The 27683-nt window shown below is 42.6% G+C and overlaps 1 protein-coding gene across 3 annotated transcripts in view; it reads right to left on the reverse strand.

Moving 5' to 3' along the window:
* Positions 1 to 27683, reverse strand: part of SHISA9 (shisa family member 9) — a 381349-nt gene that overhangs the window by 68791 nt on the left and 284875 nt on the right. For 2 of the 3 annotated variants that reach the window (XM_054534729.2, XM_054534728.2), the window contains exon 3: positions 10175 to 10330. In XM_054534729.2, the coding sequence (XP_054390704.1) occupies positions 10175 to 10330 (156 nt within the window). Of the gene's footprint in view, positions 1 to 348; positions 397 to 10174; positions 10331 to 27683 lie in introns of all 3 variants that reach the window. The other variant, XM_024241410.3, reaches the window with a different exon arrangement.

Raw genomic sequence — 27683 nt, forward strand, 5'->3', positions numbered from 1 at the left:
CCATTAATTTACCTTGTGTTTTGCCATTTGCCATTGCAGCTTTCTGAGAAAAATAAACATATTTCACCTTACCTGGCATGATTTCTCATAGTGATATTTTCTATCAGGCAACAAATATTGGGAAGTGAGGGGTAGCACGTTGTCCAACAATTGCTAGATGCACACACACACACACACACACACACACAAACATCTACACACTGGAACTTAGACGGACTTGCAGATGCCACCCTATGCAGACACACATGTGCACAGGTCACACAGACACCAGGACTCTCTATCCCTTCATTATTTAATGCTAAATTTGACAACACCTGGACAAAAGAGCTAGAAAAAGCCGTACAGTACCTTTTGGTGACTTAAGTGTCGATACTGCCCAGTCACCATCAGAACTTCCTAAAAAAATAACAATCAAGAGATGCTGATGATATGTTTGCAGGGCACCCATGTTCACTATGCCCTCACACCCAGGTGCTGTTGGCTGCCCCTGCTGCAGCCACCAAGCAGGGGCAGGCCTCAGGGGACCCAGGGAACAGGGAAGGGAGCCACATGTGAAAATGCAGCTATGTGTGTACCTCTTTCTGCAAGGCCTTGAAGCAGCCTCACATTAACACCCAACAGAAGATCAAAAGAAGCCTCCTGAAAAAGGCCTAGATATTTTCAGTTATGTAAGGCAGAAAGATAATTCTTAGGTAGAAAATCTGGCTATAAATTTCAACCTGCTTAGAAAGAAAGGAAATTTTGAGTTATATGAGCTCACCTTGGCTCAAGACTACACTCTGATGACAAGAGATAGACTTTGATCGTGTTCCACTGCAATCCCCCTCCTGAAAAGGGGCACATTATTAGCCCCAGATTCAAGGTTGGGACAGGCTGTACTGACTGCTACTTTAAATGCTGGGTGACAGGCCCCTTGGGGTGGGGGCTACCTTACCACAGTACCTAACACACATTCTGTGTTTGGAAAATATGACTGAATGAAGGAATGCATTCAATGTTATCCACAGAGTCACCCTTTATAAGGTAGGGAAATTCTAAACAGTAACGAGATCAAGCTTGTTATCTGAGAATCCCATAATGAGTAATACATTGCTTTACAGAACAGGTGTGTGCCTGGAGTTTTCATTATAAATCAGTTTATACGAATTGAATTCCCTTTCAGATGTCCCGAATGAGTCCTGGGAGATCTAACATTATTAACAGAATTCCATAATGACTCCTTTCATAAAATGAAGGATACTGAGAATTGGCCAAGGCTATACCCAACCCAAACCCCCCAACCCTCGCATCTTCTTTGATAGTTCTTCTCTGTAAGATTGGGTTTTGCTTAAAGTAGGGCAAACCTACCCAAGAGACCTCTCCTCATTGGCTGGAGACCTGGCCAATCAGCGTGTGGTCCTAGCTCTTTCCTTTCTTAGGCATCTACCTGGAAAGACCAAGTCCTCAACAGTTTGGCACCATTTCCAGAGATATATCAGGCTGAGTGAAGGCGCAGGGAACAGTCTGTCATCTGAATGATTACAGAGCACAGATCCGGCCCCATTTAAACATTTCTGGCTGGCCTCCCCAGGCTTGCCAAAGGATGCTCAAATTGCCACATCCCCCCCCCCCCCCGTGGATCTGAACTGTACACCCCTCATCACTCACAAGAGGGACAATTGGAGCAACAGAAGAGAGAAGAGTGAGGAAGTTAAAACTGAGTCGGGCCCACCCAGGATGACTCGGTTCTCTTCTCTCCCATGGCCAGGGTCATCTGGAAATAGTGGTGCAACCCCTGTTCTTCCTGTGTGGGTGGCCACACGCTGACCGAGCCACTAAGTCGCTGACTCCAGGAAAGCCATCTCAACCCCAAATCAAATCCATTGCTGTTTGCCTTGAAGGCAGGAACCATTCTTTTGTCACCTCTGTCCCCATTACCTCAGATAGGGCTTAGCTTTTACAATAATGAATTTTCATTTATAAGTTCATTGACAATAGGGCATTTAATAAGATGATGTATAGGCTACGGAACATGTAGTTAAGGCTCCACTGTGCACTTGGTTGCACTCATGGACATTAGAAAAATACTTTGAGGGTGAAAAATGCTCACGAAGAGGAAGTGGACCTAAGGTATTAAAAGGAAGGAGATATGAGGGAACTTTCAGTGTGACAAAAATATTTCTCATTTTTATTGGGATGTGGATACCCAAGTGTATGCTTTTTTTTAAACAATCACACTATTGTAAAATTATGAACTGTGTATGTCACTGTATGTAAAATATACCTCCAGTATAGCATACCTCAAATACACTAAACTTCAATTATACTCAACATCATAGGCAAATTTTTACTTTTTTTTTTTTTTTTTCCTTGAGACAGAGTCTTGCTCTGTTGTCCAGGCTGGAGTGCAGTGGTGTAATCTCGACTCACTGGAACCTCCACCCCCACTGCCCCCCGGGTTCAAGTGATTCTCCTGCCTCAGCCTCCCGAGTAGGTGAGTTTACAGGCAAGCAGCACCACACCTGGCTAATTTTTGTATTTTTAGTAGAGATGGAGTTTCACTATGTTGGCCAGGCTGGTCTCGAACTCCTGATCTCAAGTGATCTGCCCGCTTCGGCCTCCCAAAGTGCTGGGATTATAGGCATGAGCCACTGTGCCCAGCCAAACTTTTACTTTGAAACAAAGAAAAATGATGAGTAACTTGGTAAGCTCTCCTTCCCCCAGAAGAGCAGGGGATAGGCTTCCCCAGCTTTTCTTTTGCCTGGTTACATACTTTAGATGCTAGAAATTTCTCTGCAGAAGACAGCATAGTTTCATGGAAAGAACATAGGATTCCAAGTCAAGCACTCTTGAATATGAGTCTTGGCTCTGCCATTTACTAAAAGTATGGATTATAGGGAAATAACTCTGCTAAGCTTGTTTTCCCATCTACAAAATGGGGGGGGACTCATGCCTTCCTCAGAGGTGTGCTGTTTATGAGTTCAGTGATGTTAGCCCCCTTTCTGCCCTAACCTGAAAAGAAATTAAACTAGTAGAGGCCAATCCATGGCCAAGTGCCTCATGTATGGCTTTTAGGGTTTTCACTCATGATTCCAAGAGTAAAGAGGGAATTCCTGCCATATTGAAGTGTATTATTGCTGTTGTTTGAAAAAGTGCTATTGGAAAATGCATTGTGATTATGGCAAAATAGTCAATCATCTGTCAAATAGCAACACCGACCATTTTTTTAATAAAATTAAAATTTTGAATTAGAAATGAAGTCACACACACAGCATTTTATCAATGATGCTGGTACATCCTGTCTCTTTCTTATACTCAATGGCCAAGGTTGCATTGAGCCATTTTAAGGGCACATGATCAGGAATCTCTGGTTACTTAGAAGTTCAATAATCAGAAACCCAGAGGAAAAACTGGATAAGGGGCTAATGAAAGATAAATGTCAAAGTGCAGGCAACTTTCTGTTTGCAAAGCCCATCAGGAATTACATAAAAGGGTGAAAGAGTGATCTTTTCCAGTTCTGCAAGTACCAATCATCCCTCTCTGAACCACCAAGTGAGCTTTAGGGATATTTTCTTTTTTTTCTTTTTTTCTTTTTTTTGAGACACAATCTCGCTCTGTTGCCCAGACTGGAGTGCAGTGGCATGATCACGGCTCACTGCAAGCTCCACCTCCTGGGTTCACGCCATTATCCTGCCTCAGCCTCCCAAGTAGCTGGGACTACAGGCATGTGCCACCACGCCCAGCTAATTTTTTTGTATTTTTAGTAGAGATGGGGTTTCACTGTGTTAGCCAGGATGGTCTCGATCTCCTGACCCCGTGATCCATCACCTTGGCTTCCCAAAGTGCTGGAATTACAGGCGTGAGCCACCGCGCCTGGCCTAGGGATATTTTCATACACACATCTGTCTTGCAAACTTTGGCCTATGAAGAACCACAAGGTAGGCTCCCATATTGTAACCATATGGGCACCTCAGGCCAGGGAACTTGTATGCTTAACTGGATTTTCAGGTTACATTTTTGGGTCGGTTTATAACAAGACACACTTCTCAACCTCAACATTGGTGGGAAATGTTTGAATCCACATTACATTTTTGCTTTAGTAAGGAGAGTCAACTGAGTGAAACAATATTTCTCTGATGGATTGTATTGAAACAATATTTCTCTGATGGATAGCATTACAGTATCTATATGCCTGGGCATCAACTTTTATTGTCCAACCTGAAGATGGAGAACTTGAAGAGGTCTAGACTGATTCTTTGAGGGTCCTTAGGACAGCTTAGAAAAGCCATTTGTTTGCTTGCTTGCTTGCTTGCCTGCTTGTTTTATCAGATCCCTGACATGAGTTAACTTTCATGTATGTCTTTCCCATCAGACTGGAGTAAAGAATATGGAACCAACCATTTCTCCCTCAAAATGAAATGTGGGCAATTGCATATGAATCCAGGTACCAGCGTATCTCAGAGATCAGGGGAAAATGATGACTGCAGATAACTCTGGTCTGGGTCTTTAATATGCTGCAGTATTTGCTGAGGACTGACATGTATCAGGCTAAGAACTTTACCTACACTATATCATCAAATTTTCTAAGCCATTATCTGTGTATTATCATTATTATCTCCATTTTACAGAAGGAGAAACTGAGACCTGAGGAAGTTAAATGATTTCTGCAATTACTTGATAAATGTCCAACATGGGTCTTAAACTCAGCCCTGACCAATTCCAGAGGCCGTGCTATATTCTGCTATCCTGCTGATTCTCTAAGGCCCCTCTCAGGCTAGATAAGGTGCTTCTCATATAGTATTATTCACTAGTTTTACAAATAGGTGTTGGGAGTCCTTACTAAGCACCCCACATGACACTAGGTGCTGGGGATACATTGACAAATGGGACAGATTTGGTTCATGTCTCAGTGGGACCTGCAGTCAAGGGAAACCAGACTTAATGTTTGGAGAATGAATGAACAACTGAAGGAATAATTCAAAGTCATCATCCCTTCTGGTACAAAGTGCTATATGGTTTAGCCACTAACACTTCCCCAGTGTGTGCTAATATTTTACCAAGAGCTGGGCAGTGAACCCCTTGGGAACAGAAACCATTCTGCAGTTACATGCCATGTGTGACTAGGTGGTGCATGTCCAAATCTCTCAATAGGAGAATCGCTTGAACCCAGGAGGCGGAGGTTGCAGTGAGCCGAGATTGCGCCATGGCACCCCAGCCTGGGCGATGGGAGCGAAACTCTCTCAAAAAAACAAAACAAAAAAAGAAAAAGAAAAAGAAAAGAAAAGAGGTCTCTTTAAACATGAATGAGGGTGATCCCAACAAGCAAACAAAAATAAAATACAATAAAATAGAAAGGAAGGCAGGTTTAGGGAGAATTTGCCTCAGGAACAACCAACATTACCACCCTTTACTCAAACCTTTTTTTCCCTGACTTGGCAGGAAATGAATGGGACATGTTTAAGGCATTCTAATAACTAGAATGAGTAGAATTATTTAATTTTCTAATTTTAAAATTAAAATGGAGCTTAGACATCTTATAGTTCAGTTTTCTCATTTTTCATATGAAGAAGCTGAAGTCCAAGAGCTTCATTGACCTGCTCAAAGTCATCCAGCTAAGTAGAGTTAGAGTCTGAGTGAGACAGAGCCTCTGATCATCTTCCCAGCGCTCTGGATATTAAAGCTTCCCAGAGAAATTTATTTTCCAGAATTATTTTTGTGCTTACCAGTTAACCCTAAAGATTGTCTAACCTCTCCTTATTCTCTGGATTGAAATATTTAGAAAATGAATCTGGTTATTGGAGGTTGCAGAACTTTCAACGGCAAACCATTTTTTAAACAACTTCTCTCCCGGCTGGTAATGATTTCATTAATAAAATGCACTTCATCATTCACACCATGATCACATTATGCTTTAACAAAGAACCCTTGAAAGAACATTTATTATGGGATTTGCATTTTATTTGTGCAGGCAGATGCTGGATTCCTGGCTAACCCATTGAGTCAAGCAATCCCTCAGTCTGCTCCGCATTGGCCCTCCAGATTCACAAGACCATCTGTGTCTCAGAGAAAGCCCTGAGAACTCTCACAATGGTCAGAAAAAAAGGATGAAGAACAGGAGGGGGTACATCAACCCCATCTAGGACTGGGGAAGGTGCCCCACGTGGGATGCTTCAGAGTTTTCTAGGAGGTATAAGGGTGCTTCCTTACAACCAAGCTATTCTTTTTTTTAATTCTTGTCAAAGACAAGCTCATTCATTCAATCAACAAACATTTCAGGAGTTCCTGATTTACGAACAGAGGGTTACTCAAAGAGTGTGAAATGATTTTCACACTGAAAATTTAATCCCAAATGCACTGCAGACATTTGCTATGTAGAGGAGCTCCACATAAATCTTGGATAAAATCAAGGAATTTCTGTTGGAATATCCCTCTGCTATTTTCCCAGGGAGCGACTGGGTGTCATACTGGAGTGCAGTGGCACCATCTCCGCTCACTGCAACCTCCACCTCCCAGGTTCAAGCGATTCTCATGCCTCAGCCACCCAAGAAGCTGGGATTACAGGTGCCCACCACCACGCCTGGCTAATTTTTGTATTTTTAGTAGAGATAGCGTTTTGCCATATTGGCCAGGCTGGTCTTCAACTCCTGGCCTGGTTGATTTTTTAAATGCCTAAAGAAGAATAAAATAAAATGGCATATGTTATTTATCATCTAACTGCGAGGCTCAAAAACGAAAGTGGGCCACCAAATAGCATATGAAGGCTTCCACAGTTACATTGGCAAAGATGCCGTGACTCTTGCTCTCCTAGGTAACAGCCCTCATCCCTTCCTAGTAACACTGAGTATATTTGAATGCGGTTAGGATGCATATGCTGTGCAAACAGGCATATGGAATAGAAGGAATCTGTGGTCATGGGACATAATGAGGGTTGAGCTATGCGTAGAAATTCAACGTGAAACATGGGTAACCAGTATGTAGGGTCTTACAGGGCTTCAGATTTAGAAAAGCCTGTGTCCGTTTGCACATCCTGTGTCCTTGGTATTATAAATTTGGCTCAGTCACTATTTGAATGATTCCATCTGGAAATCCTAAGAGATCAGGGAACATGAATTCCCAAAGATAGACTTCTGGTATAAGCACTGGCTAAGCACCTAGTAAGTGCCTGGCCCTATGCTAGGCACCAAAATGCTTGTTTTGTGAATCTGATGTGTGTTGATTATGGTTACCACAGGCATCTTAGACACATGGTTGTATCAGTGTTTTGGGTTCTGGTGTTAGTTTATAACAGGATTAGCATATTTCATACTGAAATCGATCAGCAACTATCTCTCATCCCATCTCCAATGAGGAACTTGGCAGTGGGGGGAGAAAATAGGATGAACAGTTGATAATAAAAGAAAGTATATGGTTTGTGGGGTTTTCTGCCTGCCCAGAGTTTTCCGGGAACCAAAACTATGTGGGAATACATAAATAAATAAATTTTATGAATAACTAAAGAGTAGAAGGACCTCTACCAATAAATGGGATTCCACTCAAAGTGAATTGTTCTAATGCTTTGGAGCTTCTGACAGTCAATTGTGCTGGGAAGGTGAGGACTCCGTGTTGGAAAAGGAGAATGTTTAAAGAAGTCCTTCCTGGCCAAGTGCAGTAGCTCACACCCTGTAATATCAGCACTTTGGGAGGCCAAGCTGGGCAAATCATTTGAGGTCAGGAGTTCGAGACCAGCTGAGCAACATGGAGAAACCCATCTCCACTTAAAAAAAAAAAAAAAAAAAATTACCCAGGCATGGTGGCGCATGCCTGTAATCTCAGCTACTCGGGAGGCTGAGGCAGGAGAATCGCTTGAACTCCGGAGGTGAAGGTTGCAGTGAACCGAGATCGCGCCACTGCACTCCAGCCAGAGTAACAGAGTGAGACTCTGTCTCAAAAAAGAAAACAGAAGAAGAAGATCTTCCTATGATATCTGAGCATGCTCTAAGATGGAAATCAGAAAAGGATTCATCCATGGGGCTACTAGAAACAAGACCAGGGAGCTCTGGAGAAGGGAGGTGACAAATATATGCTGAATGAATGTCCTTTACAAGTCTATAATATGAGTCATCACAGGCATCCTTAGGCCTATTTTACAGATTAGAAGACTGAGACCTTAAAAAGGGGCCAAATGTTACCCAAGGCTACACAGATGGTAAGCAGTAGAGCTAGGATTTGAACTCACATCTGTTTGGCTCTTTCTAGCTCCCCAAGGAATGGACTCAGAGAAGAAACAGGTTAAGTGGAAAACCTGGCTTTAAAATCTCTCCTCTGAGACAGGGAGAAAAACTTAGACCTCACAGGACACAGTGAGAAGGAAAGAAAAGGAATTTCCCACATGTATTCACGATGCACAAGAATGTAAAGAACAATTAAGGTCATTAGAAGAGGAAATTCAGAGCAAGCACTTGAAATAGGATTTGGTTTTCCTGGATGTGGGACTGATGAAGTAGTTTTCATGGATGGCTGTCACCCCTGGCTTCACACTAGAAGCAGCCACAGAGTGCTTTAAAAATGCCCATGTCTGAATCTTATCCTCAACCAGTTCAATTGAAATCTCCAGGGTGGACCTGGGGCATCCTTATATTTTACCTGCTCTCCAGGTGATTCTAGTAATTGGCATCCACATGTGAGAACCATTGATTTAGGGAACCCTGAGGTTGCCACAGCCAATCAGGAGTCAGGAATTGCTTTCTGTGGCTGTTGCTTCTATCCAATAAAACCCTTTTATGAGCAAACTGTTCAGGAGCCTCAGTCACTGTCAGGGTAAGTATCACACCCCCTCATGTTTAAATTGAAGAATGGACTGAAGGAACAAGGGCAGTGGTGGAAGCAGTGGCTCTGGAGTGATAAAAATAGAGTTCAATTCTCAGCTCTGTCACCCACTGCTGCTTGACTTGGGCAAGTTACATTAGCCTCTTAGAGTCTCAGTTTTCTAATCTGGTAATTGGGATAATCATTGTGTCTTCGACTTGCAATCACTATGAGAAAACAAGGGTTTAATTCAATGTCTTGCACTTGGTAAGAACTCAGTTAGTTGTAGCCCCAGGCTGCCCAACCCTGTAAATATTTAAATCCTGAAGAGCAGAAGTTGCCTGGGATAGGAACGTGCATTGTTTACCAACTTCTTAGAAATGGGATGGACTGTGTAGGTGAAGAGTGTTACCCACTAAAGTGTAAGGCATTTCTGAGATGGAGAGACCTAGATTCTATGTCAAGATTCCCTGAGGATCAACTAGGGTAGATGGAGATGGTAAAGGGGTTAAAGTGTCAGTGGGACCAAATGAGCATCCAGGTTCTTCTCCCCAGGAAATAGCCCTCACCGCACATGTGCCCCTCGCCCAGCCACCCTGCCTCACACAGCAATGTAGAACTTGTTCTAGGTCAGAGAAAGCAGGTGAGGGTCTCTGGTCCTTAGAAACCTGGGTCCCAGGTAGAGAGACCCAGAAGATAGGTAGATAGATAGATAGATAGATAGATAGATAGATAGATAGATAGATAGATAGATAGATAATAGGTAGATAGATAGATGATGGAGAGATAGATAGACAGATAATAGGTAGTTAGATAGATGATAGATAGATAATAGGTAGACAGATGATACAGATAAATAATAGATAAGTGGATAGGTAGATGGATAGAAGGATGGATGGATGGATGGATGGATGATAGATAGATAATACATAGGTAGGTAGATAGATGGATAAGTGAATAGGTGGATGGGTGGATGGATTGATAGATGATAGACAGATGATAGGATAATAGGTAGATAGATAGATTCAATAGATAATAGATACGTAGATAAGTGAATAGTAGATGGATGGATGATGGATGGATGGATGGACAGACAGATAGATACTAAATATGTAGGTAGATAGATGGATAAGTGAATAGGTAGATGGATGAATGGATGGATAGATACGAGTGGATAGGTAGATGGATGGATGAATGAATGCGTAAACAGACATAGATAGGTATATATATACATATTTATAGACAGAGAGAGAATGAAAATGAGATAGAGGCAGAGAAAAGCAGAAAGAGAGAAAAAAAGAGCGCTAGAAAAAGGAATTAGGAAAGAAAACTGGAGATAAAGAGATCTACAAGAAGCAGCAAAGGACAGGAAAGAGGAGAAAGAAAAAAAGATCCATCAGGTGGCCCTTACCGACTGCCTTTAAGGAGGCGTACTTGTTGAGCTCTTTTCCTGGTGGCTGCTGTTCATAGGGGTTGGAGATCTGGCCGAGGTTCGGGTACGAATGTGGATGGCCCATCTGCTGGAGCAGAGGAGAGGTGGGCACTGCATTGTTCATCTGGGTGGCATCTGGAAGTGAAGACACAGGAGATTGTCACAGACAGGGCAGAACCATCTACCTTCCCTCCCATCACCACATCACTGGAGACCAAAACTCTCCCCACCCTTTAGGGACGCAAGTCGCAAAACAGCAGAGGGTTCACAGATACATGGGACACAACTGAGTTCATAATCCTCATTGGAGAGCAAATGAGGACAGTTGGGTGTTTTTCTGACATCATCTCAAAGGATGTGCTCAAAACATGTTAAACTAACATGTTAAGGTTCTTTCAGTAGAGAGGTTATTTTTGTCATTGAAATGATATTTGTATAAAAAGATGCCCAACCTCAGTAACAGTCAAAGAAATGCAAGTCAGAGGAAAAATGAGAAGCCATTCCTTTGCCAACAGATTGGCAGATGTTAAAGGGATTGAAGGACATGAGTACTGGCAGAGATGCTGAGCACAGGGAGGCCTCCTAAAGCTGCTGGTGGACATGCAATTTGCTATATTTGCAGGAAGAAATCAGGCACGGAGTATTGAAATGTAAAGCGCATGTATATGTTGACTGAACAATACCACTTTTAGCAACTGAGCCTACAGAAATAAAAGCATCAGAATGTAAGGATATTTGTTCAGAGATGTTTTTGCACCATTATTTGTAAAAATGAAAACATACACACACAGAAACAATCTGAGCTCCTATCAATATGAGAATTCTTAAATGAATTATTATAATACATATGATGTACATAGTATGTACACATATGATGGAATATCATTCAGGTGTTAGAAAAAAATGAAGGAAAACTTGAACAGTTTCTTATGGTTTATATTGTTAAAGGGAAAAAAGGAAGTTTTAAAGGAAAGCAAATAGTATAGCATTTTTTGTTAAGTAAAATAATCTATATGTATGTTTTTGCATACTACAAGTTTGCACAAGACAGAAACAAATGTAAATACAAACAAACTAAATATTGGCTACTTGAAGGGAAATGAGATTCAGGGAAAGAGAGATTCAAGAAGGTTTTTCTGAGCTGAGATCTGCAGGAAGGAGGGTTGTTATAATAGTTCAGTGTGGTGGAAGGTGGAAGGTACGAGGGAGGGTATTTCAGGCAGAGGAAGCAGCACGAGCAAAAGCCGTGGAGCTGGTTGGAACACAACGTGCTCAGCAATGGAAGGAATTGCCCTCTGAGCTCTGGCCATGCACAGCTAGAGAACACAGTGTGAGGAAACTGGAATGAGGTGGGGTTGGAGAGGGTGGTAGGACCCAGTGAACACTGGCAAGGGTCACCATCTTCATTCTGAGAGCAATGGGATGGATAGACAGGAGGCGAGACCCAAATGGCTCCAATTTGGGCCTCGCCTCCTGTCTATCCATCCCATCACTGTGAGATAATGATGGCTTGCTTTGAGGTGGAAAGTACGGGTTCCTCTCTGGCTTCATGAAGCACGTGTGTCCATCCAGGTGTGCACTGCGGTGGTTGCCGGTGGTGCCTTGAAAGATCCCCTTTATCTAGCATGTGAACCCATTTCCCAGCTGCTGCAAATATTGGCTGCTAACAGCTCACAGCTGCCTTCAATACCCAGCGATAGGAGCCACTGCCTATGGTGATGGGAGCCACTGCCCTGGGGTCAATATGCTTCACACACCTCATCCTCAGGTGGTCAGCAACCAATGTCCCGCTGACACTGAAGTCCAAAGACCAGCCCCTTGCCTCAACATGGGGATAACTTTATGAAATGATGATACTCCAGAGTTCACATGGACTGGGACAAGTTTAGAGTAGGGGTCGGCAAACTTTTTTCTAAAGGGCCAGGTAGTAAGTATTTTAGACTATGTAGGCCATCAGTCTCTGTTTTAACTACTTAACTCTGCCTTTGTAGCATGAATGCAGCCCTAGACGGAAGACAGTTGACCCTCTGTATCCACAGGTTCTACACCCTTGGATTCAGCCAACTGTGAATTGAAAATGCCCAGAAAAAAATTAAAAATAACAATACTAAAAAATAATACAAGTAAAAATACAGTATAACAACTATTTACATAACATTTGTGTTGTACTAGTATTATAAGCAATCTAGAGATGATTTAAAGTATATGAGAGGATGTGAGTAGGTTATATGCAAATACTATGCCATTTTTTATAAGGGACTTGAGCATCTGTTGAAATTGGTATCCACGGAGGGTCCTGAAACCAAATCCCCACAGATACCGTGGGACAATTACATAAATGGGTGTGGCTGTGTTCCAATAAAACTTTATTTACAAAAACAGGTGGTACCAAGTTTGACCCAAGGGCTATAGTTTGACAACCCCTGAATCTGGACTTTACCTGAAACCCCATTTTTGTGTGGCTCCCTAACCTTTACTATGGTGCTTCCCTCATAACCTTAGAGGTGTGTGTTTGTTACCTGAAGAACACTCCCTCAGAGTCACATGCATCTGAACCCCTTTCCCAGGCTTTGCTTTTAGATAACTCAACCCCTGATGTATATGGAAAATGTTTGGCTTTAGAAACCAACAAACCCAAATGGAAAGAGGCAGGGATACCCTAGCTGAGGCATGAGGATAGGGACAGTATTTTTATCACTTTACCTGCATGGGCCATCACACAAGCCCAAGTGTTAAATGGGAATGTCGCCAAACGTAAGTGCCAAGTAACCCAGTCTCTGGCCAACGTCTGGAGAGACGCATGTATCCTTCTACCATGATAGCTTTTTGGCTGAGATTCAGCTGCGATGGAAGAGTCCCAGGATTAATAAAGTAACAGTAGAAAACGTGTTGATAAGGTATGGCTTTCACTACACCTTGGAGCCCAAGATTCTCTGACATTCTCCTCTCCAAAGCCAACCCACCCGGGTTCCTGTCTGCTTCCCCTGGGCATGTCAGGCCAGCCATGTTTTGTTCCCAAGTATTGGTCCTGTGGGAAATGGCTTACTGTTAAGTTCTCATTGTATGCTGCTGCTGCTGCTGCTGTGTGTGTGTATGTGTGTGTGTGTGTGTTTCATGATATATTTTTTGGTGGATAGCTACTGTTTTTGTGCGAAGTCCTTATCTTAGTGACTTCCGGGGAAATACAAACTAAGACAGTTACCATGATTGGCAGCTCATCACACAACTCAAGTGGCGATAAAGGATAAAGCAACATACCAAAGGATTTAAATGCAAGCATATTTGGCAGGTGATCTCAGGAAATACTTGTAGCAAAAGGATGGGGGAGTTAGAGAACAAGAAGAAGCAAAGTGCAATGCCAAGCAAGACGCAATGTGGTCGACTGGAGTTTAATCCCACTCTGGAATTCTGGTAAATCGTATTGAACGCATGCCTCAAAATTATGTCACCCCAAGGGCAAAGGAGCCCTTAGTATTTACACTCAAACTCCTATTAGTCATTGGTTGAGGGCCGCTTCCGGGAGACATTAATTCGTTAGCACTGGCGACTTCCCATGTTCACAGGCAAAGCTAGCTCCAGTGGCCACAGATACCCTCGCTCAGGGATGTAAGAGCTGGCAGTTGAAAAGCAGGTGAGTATGTGCCCAACTAGCAAGGGCTCACTGTGCTATACAGTAATTCAGACCCCTGGCCATGGAAGTGAGCATGGAGCCTGAATCAGACCAATCCCAATACCTCCTTCTTATAATGACTGGACCAGAGGAGAGCATGTGATCTATGCTGGGCCAATCAGAGTTCTTCCATCTTCCATCATCTTTTCTACTTGGAACCATTGGAGTCAAACAACGAAAAGGCCATGAAGTCAAGAGAATTTGAACCTACCATGTGGAGAAAATCTTTCTTCATTATTAAAGAATAAGAATCACACCCACAGGAAAGCAGCTGAGGAGAGAGAGAAGCCCCTTTCTAAATAGTGTGTTTTGTGGCTCCTGCCACTTGCAATGTAGAGTTCTGACTAAGGCAATTGTTGTCTGGATTTCCTCTGGGAAGCTGAAACTGACCAGAGGGAAGGCTGTCCATGGGGCAAACCCAGCTATTGTCTCGAGATGGAAAATGTATTGCCCCTCAGTTTTCTACAGAGCTACAGCAGAAATTTCAAACAACAAATTGGCTGAGTCGTGCATAGAGCGTGCCCAAGGACGTTAGTAAGCTAACTACTGTCTCAAGGGCAGGCCCCCCTATCCCTGGAAATACATCCCAAACACTAGACTGTCTAATTAAAGATTTGAACCTTCAAAGCCTATTGTCCTCCATTGTAAGTCCTTTCTCTCATCTATTTGATCCGTCAGTCCCAGACTCAACCTACTAGGCTCAACCTACTAGGCTCAAACCCTGTGTCCAGGTCTGCTAGAGAAAATACTAAACACTTCATTAAAGAAAAAAATAATTCTACAGAGATGTTCCTCACTGAATATGTTGGGACACACTTTTATATTATTAAACAGAATACATGATATTCCATTATAAAGTATTTGCTTTTAGATTATTTCTCCCAAGTCCTGAGACACCTCAGGGGCAGTGAGTAGTTACTTAATATAAGTAGGCACAACCATAAGACCCCATCAAAGCGATCCCTCTCAAAAGAAGAAGTGAGGCCACCCCGAAGTTGCATTTCCAGTTTCACATTAAGAACCACATAAAGCAAATTTCTGGCAGTTTTAGATAGCTATTTTTTGCTAGCTTCCCAGCAATGAATATTCAGAAATATTAAAATCCAGTTTCAGAGCAGCAATCAAAATTTATTAAACAGACATTTGTGACTAGGTTTTCTAAATGTCATTTTCATTTCACTGGACAGGAAGATAGAGAACAGACCTTGCTTTGCGAGTTTTCCACAAATATATTCAGCTAGGGAGGAGAAACAAAAAAAAAAAATGCAGATTGGAGATAAGCCCAGGTTGGAATCCAAGAAAACTAGAACAATAGGGTGAGTGAAAAAATGCATCATGAATGAGATCTAGGTTATAATCTGCAAATCCTGCCCTTGCCAAGTTGAGAGAAGAAATATGCATGTGTGTACGTGTGTGTATATATGTATGTATGCATATGTACAAGCACATACAAGTATATAGATAGGTATGCATATACACACACATATTAATTTTTTTTTGAGATGGAGTCTCACTCTGTCACCCAGACTGGAATGCAGTGGAGTGATGTCAGCTCACTGCAACCTCCGCCTCCCAGGTTCAAGTGATTCTCCTGCCTCAGCCTCCCAAGTAGCTGGGATTACAGGCATGCGCCACCAAGCCCAGCTAATTTTTGTATTTTTAGTAGAGAAGGGGTTTCTCCTTGTTGGCCAGGCTGGTCTTGAACTCCTGACATCAGGTGACCTGCCCGCCTCGGCCTCCCAAAGTGCTGGGCTTACAGACGTGAGCCACCTCGCCCGGCCCACATATATAATTTCTTTTCCACAGTCATAGCAATAGATGGAATCCAGTAACATGTCTCACTCTCAGAAGTTCCCTTCTAGACATTCCCCATCCCCAGAGATATCTTACCCACCTCTGTGGAAAGGTATTCCTTATCCAATGCCACAAGAAAATTTCCACCCCCCCTCATTATAAGTGCAACTCATTATGACCCTTCGAAATAATGAATGAAGACTTGCCCTTCTGTGATGCTGTTTTTCCATGCAGACCCTCGGTCCGCAAACAACAAATTGATGGTGTCCTGTGCTCTCCTAAGACAGAGAAGGAGCCTCGTATATCCAACAATCGTCTTCAAAGAAGGTTAAGATACAATTACTCATTGGAAGCATCTGGCAGACTTGCGCCAAGGTAACTACCATGTAACTCGTGTTGTTATGTGGTATATCTTAGTTACTAAACAGGGAAATAAAATGGATGCAACGCAGAGCCACTTCAGGTAAAAATGCTCAGTTATAAATACTGAGAGAATGCTCCAAGTTTCTCCATGCAGAAGAGACAAATATTAACTGTCAGAAACTAGACCATTCTGGCTCATCTTAAAGGAAAGACAACGTTACTCCTTCAAAGCATATCCCAAGGAAGAATAGCCCAGAAAGGCACTAGATGGTCAAATAGTGTTGTTTTGTTGAGCACATACCATGTTACAGACATCAGGTAAAGATCTTCTCATGCTCTCTCTCTCTCTCTTTATATATATATATACACACATATGTGTGTGTGTATATACACATATGTGTGTGTGTGTGTGTATATATATAGATAGATAGATAGAGAGAGAGAGAGAGAGAGAGTGAGAGAGAGAGATATAGTTTCACTCTGTCACCCAGGCTGGAGTGCAGTGGCATGATCTCAGCTCACTGCAATCTCCGCCTCCCAGGTTCAAGTGATCCTCCCATCTCAGCCTCCGAGTAGCTGGATTACAGGCGTGAACCACCATGTCTGGCTAATGTTTGTATTTTTAGTGGAGATATGGTTTCGCCATGTTGGCCAGGCTGGTCCTGAACTCCTGACCTCAAGTGATCTGCCTGCCTCAGTCTCCCAAAGTGCTGGGATTACAGGTGTAAGCCACCGAGCCTGGCCTCAAACAATAAATTTTTTTAAACAAACTCTTTACTATGAAATGGTTTTAGATTTACAAAAGTACTGCAAAGATAGTACAGAGAGTTCCTGTATCCTCCAGACCCAGTTTCCCTATTATTAACATATTAGTATGGTACATTTGTTACAGTGAATGAATCAATAGTGATATGTTACTATTAACTAAAGCCCACACTTTATTTGGGTTTCCTTAGTTTTTACCTAATGTCCGTCTTTTCTGTTTCAAAATATCTAGGTACCACATTAAACTTAGAATTTAGTCATATCTCTTTAGATTCCTCTTGCCTGTGACAGTTTCTCAGAGTTTCCCTGTTTTGATGACTTTGACAGTTTTGAGGAGTACAGGGTCAGATATCCTGTAGAATGGCCTTTTTTTTTTTTTTTTGAGACAGAGTCTTGCTCTGTCGCCCAGGCTGGAGTGCAGTGGTGCAATCTCAGCTTGCTGCAGCCTCTACCTCCCGGGTTCAAGCAATTCTCCTGCCTCAGCCTCCCGAGTAGCTGGCACCACAGGCACACACCACCACACCTGGCTAATTTTTTGTATTTTTAGTAGAGACAGGGTTTCACCATGTTGACCAGGCTGATCTCGAACTCCTGACCTCAGGTGATCTGCCTGCCTCGGCCTCCCAAAGTGTTGAGATTACAGGCGTAAGCCACCAGGCCTGGCCTAATGGAATTTGTCTCATATTATTCTCAGATTAGATTGGGGTTATGGGTTTGGGGGTGAGGGGAATCACCGAGGTAAAGTGACATTCTCATCATAACATAACAAAGATACGTACTATAATGACTCATCGCTATTGATGTTAAACTATCACCTGGCTTAGGAAGTGTTGGACAGATTTCTCCTCTATCAAAGTATTCTATTTTCCCCTTTTTTCATATTTTACTCTTTGGAAAGAAGTCACTGTGTGACATTCACACCATATCTAAGGAGTAGGGGTTATGCTCTACCTCCTTGAGTGGAAAAAATCTACATAAACTATTTGGAATTATTCCTTATGGAAGATTTGTCTCTTCTTCCCCATTTATGTATTGATTCAATCATGTATTCATATCAGTGTAGACACATGGATATGTATTTTATACTTTGGGTTATAATCCACTACCACTTTGTTTTGTTGCTCAGATTGTTCCAAATTTGGGCATCGGAAACTATTTCAATTGGCTCCTTTGACAGATCCCCCTCATTTTTAAACTTTCTAACTTTCTAGCAATACAAGATTCCCCAGGCTCATCTTGTATAGATTTGTTATCCTGGTCCAAGAATCAACGATTTCTTCAAGGAGCCTGGTTCATTTTATTGGAGAATAATATTAGAAACCAAAATCTGGGTGCCAGGTGTGCTGGTTGCTTCTACTCCCTCTACATTGATAAGGTAAGGGAATTTAGATATGTATGCTAATATATGTATATACACACATATCTATAAAAATTTACAGAGGGAACTATCCATGTCTTTATTGACCTAAGCATGAAGTCATCCTCATGTCTCCAACTCTAACTCACTGTCAAATGAATCATTCTAGCTTCCTCCCTCGATTATCTGTAACCTCCCACTCCAAGAATAATAAACCTGGTTCCCATTATCCACCATCCATTTGTTACTTGTTCAATTCCAGTACATAATTATAGCAATATCAGAATTGTTAACCCATATCCTCATGGGACACAACTTTATCAACTAGAACACAGTGCTTATGGACTATGTATTTTTTAAGTTATTAATGTGTTTTTCTCTTCGTGTCTTCCTGAGTGTGTGGGCTTGGCTCTGGATGGCCCATGACTTCCATATGCCTGGGTAGGGTTGGGAAATTGAGATTTATTACAGAAGTAACATAAAAAATGATGATGTTGATAATGATGAGGAAGGTGAAGACACACTTGTATACATAATAAACATAAAGGGGTTATGAGGTATCCCACACTATTCCATATACTAACTAATCGAATTATCCCAGGCATCCTTATGAGATACTATTATTGACCCCATTATGTAGAGGAGAAAACCAAGGCACAGAGAAGTTTGGCCCAAAGTTACATCACTGGAAACAGCAGAGCCATTCTTTGAACCTGACAGTCTGACTCTACAATCTGTGGACTTAGGCACTTCCTTATTGCTGCTGAAGGAGGTAATATTCAAATCTCTAACATTCAGAAATGATTTGACAGCCAGACAGTAATACAACGTGAAGTCACGCACATTTGGAAGACATTTGTCTTTGGATGGTGTTTTGTTCTAATTTTTTTTTTTTAATCTCCACCTTTCGGCATATTAAGGACCAGACTTGGTTGGCAAGACCACAGGATTTTTACAAGAATGGACCAGAGAGGAATGGGATGGGATGTCTGACTCCTCCAGTTCTTGGGGGGATGTGAGAAGGAAAAGAAAGAGAGAGGAGGAAGACTAAGATCATGTCACCGACTTTCCCTCTTTGGGTTTCAGACACAGGGTAGGGGAGGAATGTTGGATGAGTTGTGGGAAATGCTTGAGGCAGGAGTCTCTTGTCCTGCTTCCTTTGAGACTCTGGTAGGAGCTCATAGTGAAGCTCTGAGCTGTCACAGGGCAGCTGAACCAGTTAAGAAACAGAGGGATATAATCTAACCAAAAGGTTGCCTGGTTGGCACTCCCCAATAACTCTGAGATACCAGATACCCCAAGAGGTGGGGTCTTACCACAGAACCTGCCACGATGGGGCATCGGGCCCTACACAGTTGTGTGGACTGGGTTTCCTTCCACTTCATTCTCCCTCCTTTCTCTCCTAAGCAGATGGTTACCACAGGCTAACTCAGACAAAAGTCATGTGCTCAGAGAGGCCAAATTGGCCAGGCACGGTGGCTCACGCCTGTAATCTCAGCACTTTGGGAGTCCAAGGCGGGTGGATCACCTGAGGTCAGGAGTTCGAGACCAGCCTGACCAACATGGTGAAACTCCATCTCTACTAAAAAATACAAAATTAGCCGGGCATGGTAGCTGTAATACCAGCTACTAGGGAGGCTGAGGCAAGAGAATCACTTGAACCCTGGAGGCGCAGGTCGCAGTGAGCTGAGATTACGCCACTGCACTCCAGCCTGAGCAACAGAGCAAGACTCCACCTAAAAAAAAAAAATAAAAACAATAAAAAAAGGCCAAATAAAAACGAAAAGGCACATTAACCATGTAAAAACAACTTTCCCTCACATCTCTTAAGTAAAACCATCCTATTTTACAAATAAGGAAACCAAAGCTCAGAGAGGTTGAGTGCCCAAAGCCACACAGCAAGTTATAACAGTATCAGGATTCGATGCCAAGGTTGTCTGTTGGCAAAACTGATGTTTCCTCCACCAAGCTAGGCTGCCCCCAGAATGGATCAAGAAGAGCCTGGAAGTTCTTCCAGCATTGAACCACGCATTAAACCACTCATTGAACCACCTCTGTGGAGAGAAAATTCCTTCTGTCTTGAATGACTTCTTTCTTCTTGCAAAATTTCCCAGTCAGATGAGAAAACTGCTGGCCAGACCTATGCTTTTTTGCTTCTTCTTCTCCTTCTTCTTCTCCTCCTCCTCCTCCTTCTTCTTCCTCTTCCTCCTCTTCCTCCTCCTCCTTCTTTCTTCTTCTTCTCTTTTTTTTTTTTTGAGATGGAGTCTTGCTCTGTAGCCCAGACTGAAGTGCAATGGTGCTATCTCAGCTCACTGCAACCTCCACCTCCGGGGTTTAAGCGATTCTCCTGCCTCAGCTTCCCAAGTAGCTGGGACCACAGTTGCATGCCACCACGCCCGGGTAATTTTTTGTATTTTTAGTAGAGACGGGGTTTCACCGTGTTAGTCAGGATGGTCTCGATCTCCTGACCTCGTGATCCACCCACCTCGGCCTGTTTCTTCTATCCAGAGAACAGAACTTACTGTTCTATGCAGATAATAAACAAGTTTCCTCCCAAATTAGAAATACCCTGCTTCCTGGTGGAACCTACCTATGTCCTTGCCTCTCCAGCTTGGTTCATCCATCCATTCTTCCTCACATATTTTAGTGTCTATGTTGTTCCAGGCATTGTGCTTGGTTAACGATTCCTAGCTCTTATACCACTTACTAAAGAATTTTGTAAAATTTTTCCAAAGCTTTCTTTTTCAAATTTTATTTTATTTTAGATACATATTTGTGCATATTTGTTACATGGGCATATTATATAAAGGTCAGGGTCGGGGTCCTAGTGTAGCCATCACCCTAATAGTGAACACTGTACCTGAAAGGTAATCTTCAACACTCACTCCTTTCCCATCCACCTCCCTTTTGGAGTCCCTAGTGTCTGTGATTTCCATCTTCATGTCCCTGGATACCTACTGTTTAGCTCCCATCCATAAGTGAGAACATGCAGTATTTTATTTTCTGTTTCTGAGTTAGTTCACTTAGGAAAATGGCCTCCAGCTCCATCCATGTTGCTGCAAAGGACATGATTTCATTCTTGTTCATGGCTGCATAGCATTCCATGGTGTGTATATACCACATTTTCTTTATCCAGTCAACTGTTGATGAGCACATCAACAGTTTCCAACCCTCACTCCTTCCACTTCATTGGTCCCATTACTTTGCTATTGTGAACAGTGCTGCGATGAACATACAAGTACTGGTGTCTTTTTTGTATAAAATTCTACTAAAGCTTTCAATATTCAAGAGGGACCATGCTTTTGCCTAGCCCATGAGGCTACACTGGTCCTGCCCAGGGACCTTCTTCATCTCCACTGTTTGCAACACACCTTCTATACCCTATGATGTGGCCTCAGCCATCTCTCTCTCCACAGACAGCACCATCCAGGATAACATAATGAAATAAGAATGGAGTTTTGAGTCAGTCCATTTTGGACTCAAATTTTTGCTCTTCCACTTACCAACAGCATCTTTGGGTGTGTTATAAAGCCTATATGAGCCTCAGTCTTCTAAGCTCTAAATTGGGACCATAACAGCTTCCTCATGGGGTTACTGTGAGGTTCAAAGACATTATGAACATCATGCTTAGCAATACACTGAAACATAGTAAGCACCCAACATATGGTAGCTAAAGCTTGATTGCCTCCAATTGTTTAGAAAGCCAAGACAACATAACAGGTGGCCATGAGGAAAAGAGGATGTTAGGTTTCCAAAAGGCCCCCTCTGGGCTCAGAATTCTTGGACATAGTCTAGATTGTTCCAATGTCTCAAAACCAGACTAATGACAGGGAATGGGCAGGAGATGTCCCTGCTGGGGCCAATTGCACTGGTTAGTCTCATAAGAACAAAAAAGGAGAATAGACATTCAGAAATCAGAACAGAGCTCTGGCTTTTAGCTCTGTTTTTCTTTCTAACCTTTCCAAATCTTTATGCCAGCAACCTTTTTAAGGGAAAACCTTAAAATTATAGTTTGAAATACCATGTAGGTTTTTTTCTGTCCACAAGCAAGGAAAAAAGAAGTATCCAATCCAACTCAAAATTACCCTGAATTTGTCAAAAGAGAACATAGCAGGCTAGGCTTATATCAGAAAAGGTTTACGTAGAAGGAGAATTGAATCTTATTGAATCTTGGTGGCAGAGAGACCAGCAGGAATTTGCAATAAAGAAAAAAAAACACATATATAATCATAAAACCTTTGGAAAATGAGGCATTGGTGTTACCCAAGAGTTTATATCTTTAAGCATGAAAACTTAAAAAATTTTTTTTGAACCATTTAGGATGGAAATATTTTAAAACTAGAGTTGTTAAATATTTATCTAATGTTCACTTTCAGCCAGTTTTTACGCAGGCTCTGGGGGACGGAGATTCATTTCAAAATCCCGGTTGTGCTGCAAATAGTTAACAGTCTAGGGTAGGAGGCAGATCCGCAGCATGGCGGGATACATGAAGGACTAGGTGCAATCAGCAACGGTTAATGCTGTGATGCAGCAAAACAGAGGTTCCTGCGCGAGCACAAGAGAGGGCCACCTAATCCAGTTTTAGAAGGCAGGGGGCCTTGTTCATCTATATTCTGCAAGAGTTTCAAAGGCAGCAAAAAGAAGAGGAGGAGTTCAATTTTGTTTTGAAGTAGCGTCATATATATGTTGACGAAGAAACCACAATGTATTGTTATCAATTCTGAAACAGAACATCCCTAACGTCCCGTAACTCACCCTTCGTGGCTCAGCATCATCATTCTAAAGACTAAAGGGTGTTTTATGCCCACAGCAGCCACTTCATCCAATTTAATGAGATACTATTAACAGGACATGTTTGCCCCTTCACTCAATAGCCCCAGGCTGCTATGGCTGTTTAGTTTCTGCCCCTTCTCGTCTCCTTCCTCTGTGTCCCTCTCCTCCTAATTCCTTCTATCATGTAGTCTTCCTTTGTCTTCCATCATTGTCAGTCTGTTTTACCAGCCACATAGTGAGAGGCAGCCTTCTTTACTCGCAGTTCTAATGTGTTAGGAAATTAGAAACCAGATACTCAAGCTCGTTAGGATAAATTGTCATGTAACAATTAACCATATGTAAAAATACAGTTTTCTTCTGTAAAATCCTCTGCTCTCCTTTGCGTTTTTCCCAAACTAACTCTGAGCCATCTTTCAGGTCTCAGCTTAAACACACGCCTTCCGCTTCGTTCTCTCTCCTTTCTCTCCAAAGCAGATGGTTACCGCAGGCTAACTCAGACAGAAGTCGTGTACTCAGAAAGGCCAAATAAAAAGGCACATTAACCACGTAAAAACTTTTTACCCTCATATCTCTAAGTATAACAATCCTATTTTACAAAGAAGGAAACCAAAGCTCAGAGAAGTTGAATGGTTTTCCCAAAGTCACACAGCATGTTGTAACAACATCAGGATTCGATGCCAGGTTTGTGTGATGGCAACATTGATGTTTCTTCCACCAAGCTAAGCTGCCTGTAGCACATATCAGGAAGAGTCTGGAGGTTCAGCATTGCGCCACCTCTATGGAGAGAAACTTCCTTCTGCCTTGAGCATCTTCCTTCCATCACACCCACCAAGGGACCTCCCTAATCTTCATCCCCTCACTAAACACTCCTGTACCTCCCTGTATTCATCTGCTAAGGTAATATGACAGAGAACAACAAACGGAGTGGCTTAAACAACGGAAATGTATCTATCATCTCACAGTCCCTGAAGCTAGAAGTCTGAGGTCACGGTATTAGCAGGGATAGTTCCTTGGGAGGGTGATGAGGGGTCATCTTCTCCACGATTCTCTCCTAGCTTCCCATGGTTACCTGGCAACCTTTGACATTTCTGGGCTTGGGGATCTCCGCTTCTGTCTTCACGCGGCATTCTCTGTGTGTGTCTGTGTTCAAATTTCCCTTTGTTATAAGGAGACCAGTCATATTGGATTAGGGGTTCATCCTACTCCAGTGTGGCTTCATCTCAACTAATTGCATCTGCAGTTACCCCAAATAAAGTCACATTCTGGGGGTACTGGGTGATAGGACTTCAATATAATATTATATTGTAACATTCCTTTTCTTTTTCTTCCTTACATTAATACTTTCATTTATTTTCAATTCCTGTTTTCCTCATACCTTTTTTTTTTTTGAAACAGGGTCTTGCTCTGTCACCCAGGCTGCAGTGCAGTGGCGCAATCATAGCTCACAGCACCCTCGACTTCCTAGGCTCAAGCGATCATCCCACCTCAGCCTCCTGAGTAGCTGGGACTACAGACATGCACCAGCATGCCTGGCTGATTTTTTTATTTTTGTAGAGACGGGGTCTTGCTGTGTTTCCAAGGCTGGTCTCGAACTCCTAGGCTCAAGCCATCCTTTCACCTTGGCCTCTGAAAGTGCTGGGATTACAGGCATGAGCCATCGTGCCCAGCCTCCCCACACCTTTCTGAGGTCAGGACGGATGTCCATCTCCTTCATCATTCCATTTCCAGTGCTTAGCCTCACTCCTTACTGGATCTGAATTCTAACCCAGGAAAGGAAGAGAAAAAGAAAATGTTTTGCAGGCACCTGCTGTGTCAAGGCAATTTGCAAGGTGCTTTACCTAAAAGTCAGACATTGCTCCAAGAAAAATGCATGAGCTTCCATGGACTGGGTTAGCAACAACATTTTGGTTGCTCTGAAATTTGTTTGCTCTTTTTTGGACTGTGTGTGCAGTGGGTAAGTGTTTTGTTTATGGACCATTTGATGCCTGGGACAGCAAATGACAACACAAAAGGAAAGCAATATAACAAATGAGAAAAATGAGGCTCAGCTTTCCCCCCAAAATAAAGATACTACACCGATCAGGTAATAACACAGCACACTTCCCCCATGGTTGGAGGATGAAACATGATCTACAGCAATTCTCTAGGAAGGAACATCTCTACTCAGGGGTTGGAGGAACCTCTAGACAATCCCATATCAGGCTTTATTCATGAAATGTTCACTGTGTATCACATCTAGGTTGAAGCTGCACATGATTAGCGTGTGGAAGCATGCTACTTTGTTGATAACCTTGTACATTTTGTCCACTCACAACCCCACTGAAGTTAGGGTGCAAATCTCCCCTACTTTGCTTTGAAATTTCATTTTTAAGGATCTATCAGAAAAAGTATAAGTGATTGGTTATGAAATTCACAGCAAAGGTCACTATCATCGGTCTTACTCTTTTCTAGACCTTCAAAAGTTCCCCAGATGGGCTGGGCACAGTGGCTCACACCTGTAATCCCAGCACTTTGGGAGGCAGGGGTGGGTGGATCACTAGAGGTCAGGAATTTGAGACCAGCCTGGCCAACATGGGGAAACCTCATCTCTACTAAAAATACAAAAATTAGCCCAGTGTGGTGGTGCATGTCTGTAGTTCCAACTACTCGGGAGGCTGAGACAGGAGAATCGCTTGAACACAGGAGGTGGAGGCTGCAGTGAGCTGAGACTGTGCCACTGCACTCCAGCCTGGGTGATAGAGCAAGACTCTGCCTCAGGAAAAAAAAAAAAAGAAAGAAAAAGAAAAGGAAAGAAGCCTTCTCTGTCCCTCAAGGTGCCAATCCCACCTCCTGAGAAGTTTTGAGATAGTGAGGCTGGGAAGACAGAATGGCTCATGCAGAGCCAGAGAACTTGGATTGCAATCCTGCCCCAGCAATGCATAAGTTGTCAGTCCATAGGCAAATTAATTAGCCTTCCAGAGTCTGCTAGGGCACACGGAATGGGGGAAACGGGGAAGTCAGTGTTGCTGCATGCGAAACACAGGTCAACCAAAGAACCAAAAGCAGGATCTTGAAGGGGTATTTGCAGACCCGTGTTCACAGCAGCACTCTTCACAACAGCCAGGAGGTGGTAGCAACCCACGTGTCCATCGACAGACAAATGGATAAACAAAATGTGGTCTGCTCATCCAGTGGAATACAACTGAGCTTTAAAAGGAGGGAAGTTCTGACCCATGCCATGATATGGACAAATCTTGACAACATTATTTATGCTAAGTGAAATTAGTCAGTCACAAAAAGACTAAATACTGTATGATTTAATTTCTGTGAGGTCCCTGGAGTAGTCGAATTCATAGAGATGGAAAGTAGAATGGTTACCAGGGGCTGGAGAAGCGGGGATTGGGATTTATTATTTAGCAATGCAGAGTTTCAGTTTGGGAAGATGAAAAAGTTCTGGAAATTGGTTGCACAACAATGTGAATGTACTAAGCTCTACAGAAATGTACACTTAAAAATGGTTAAGATGGATGGCTGGGCACGGTGGCTTCACGCCTGTAATCCCAGCACTTTGGGAGGCAGAGGCGGGTGTATCATGAGGTCAGGAGTTCGAGACCAGCTGACCATCACGGTGAAATCCCATCTCTACTAAAAATACAAAAATTAGCCGGGTGTGGTGGCATGCACCTGTAATTCCAGCTACTCAGGAGGCTGAGGCAGGAAAATTGCTTGAACCCAGTAGGCAGAGGTTGCAGTGAGCCAAGATCGCACCACTGCTTTCCAGCCTGGGTGACAGAGCAAGACTCCATCTTAAAAAAAAAAAAAAAAAAAGGTTAAGATGGTAAATTTCATCTTACTTTTTCCCACAATTTCACACATGCACACACACATGCACACACACACAACAATGTGCTTCACATACATGTCCTTTATTCTCAGACCATTTGATAAACCAGGCATTATTGTATTCATTTTGAAGATAATTAATCAGAGGCAAAGGGAGGCTGTGAGTCACTTATTCAAGGTCACAAGCTGCAGAGACACAACCGGCTTCATCCAAAGCAAATGTTCTCTCTGTCCCAGCCAATTCGCTACCATGGAGTTCAAGGTAGGGTAAAATGAGATATGTCCTGAGAATATCACCCTTAGTGCTTGGTATGCGGAAGTGCTCTGCAGTGTTGGATCCCATCTCGTTTCCCTATAACATTTCCAGTTTTACAAAACTCAGTTCTTGATTAAAACAACCTAGCCATTTTATTTTCCTCTGAAAATGCTCAGGGTGGTGATTGTTGAGTAAATCAAATCCTTTCTAATTAGAGATTGGGGAAATTTATTCATGAACAACTCACTTATCAAATAATCACCATGTGTCCATCCTAGGCTAGGCATCATTCTGGGTACTGAGGAAAGAAAAATGGACAAGATTCACTCCTGCCTTTGAGAAGCTCAGAGTCCAGTGAGGGAAACAGACAGGTAAACAATTTCCTTGTAACACATGTGAGGTTATTAAAAAGCAGGTACAAAGATTAGAGGCAACATCTATTTCAAATTGGGGCTTGCCTTTTTGTAATCCCTCCTATGCCAAATTTCTAAAAATGTTAATCAAGATATAAAAAATGGCCCAGGCTCGGCGGTCCATGACTATAATCGTAGCACTTTGGGAGGCTGAGGTGGGAAGATCACTTGAGGCCAGGAGTTCAATGCCAACCTAGGCAGCATAGCAAGACCCCCATCTCTACCAAAAAAAAATTTTAAGTAGCCAGGCATGGTGTCATGTCCCTGTAGTCCCA

This window comes from Pongo abelii, chromosome 18, assembly GCF_028885655.2.
Source record: "Pongo abelii isolate AG06213 chromosome 18, NHGRI_mPonAbe1-v2.0_pri, whole genome shotgun sequence".
Lineage (NCBI taxonomy): Eukaryota > Metazoa > Chordata > Mammalia > Primates > Hominidae > Pongo > Pongo abelii.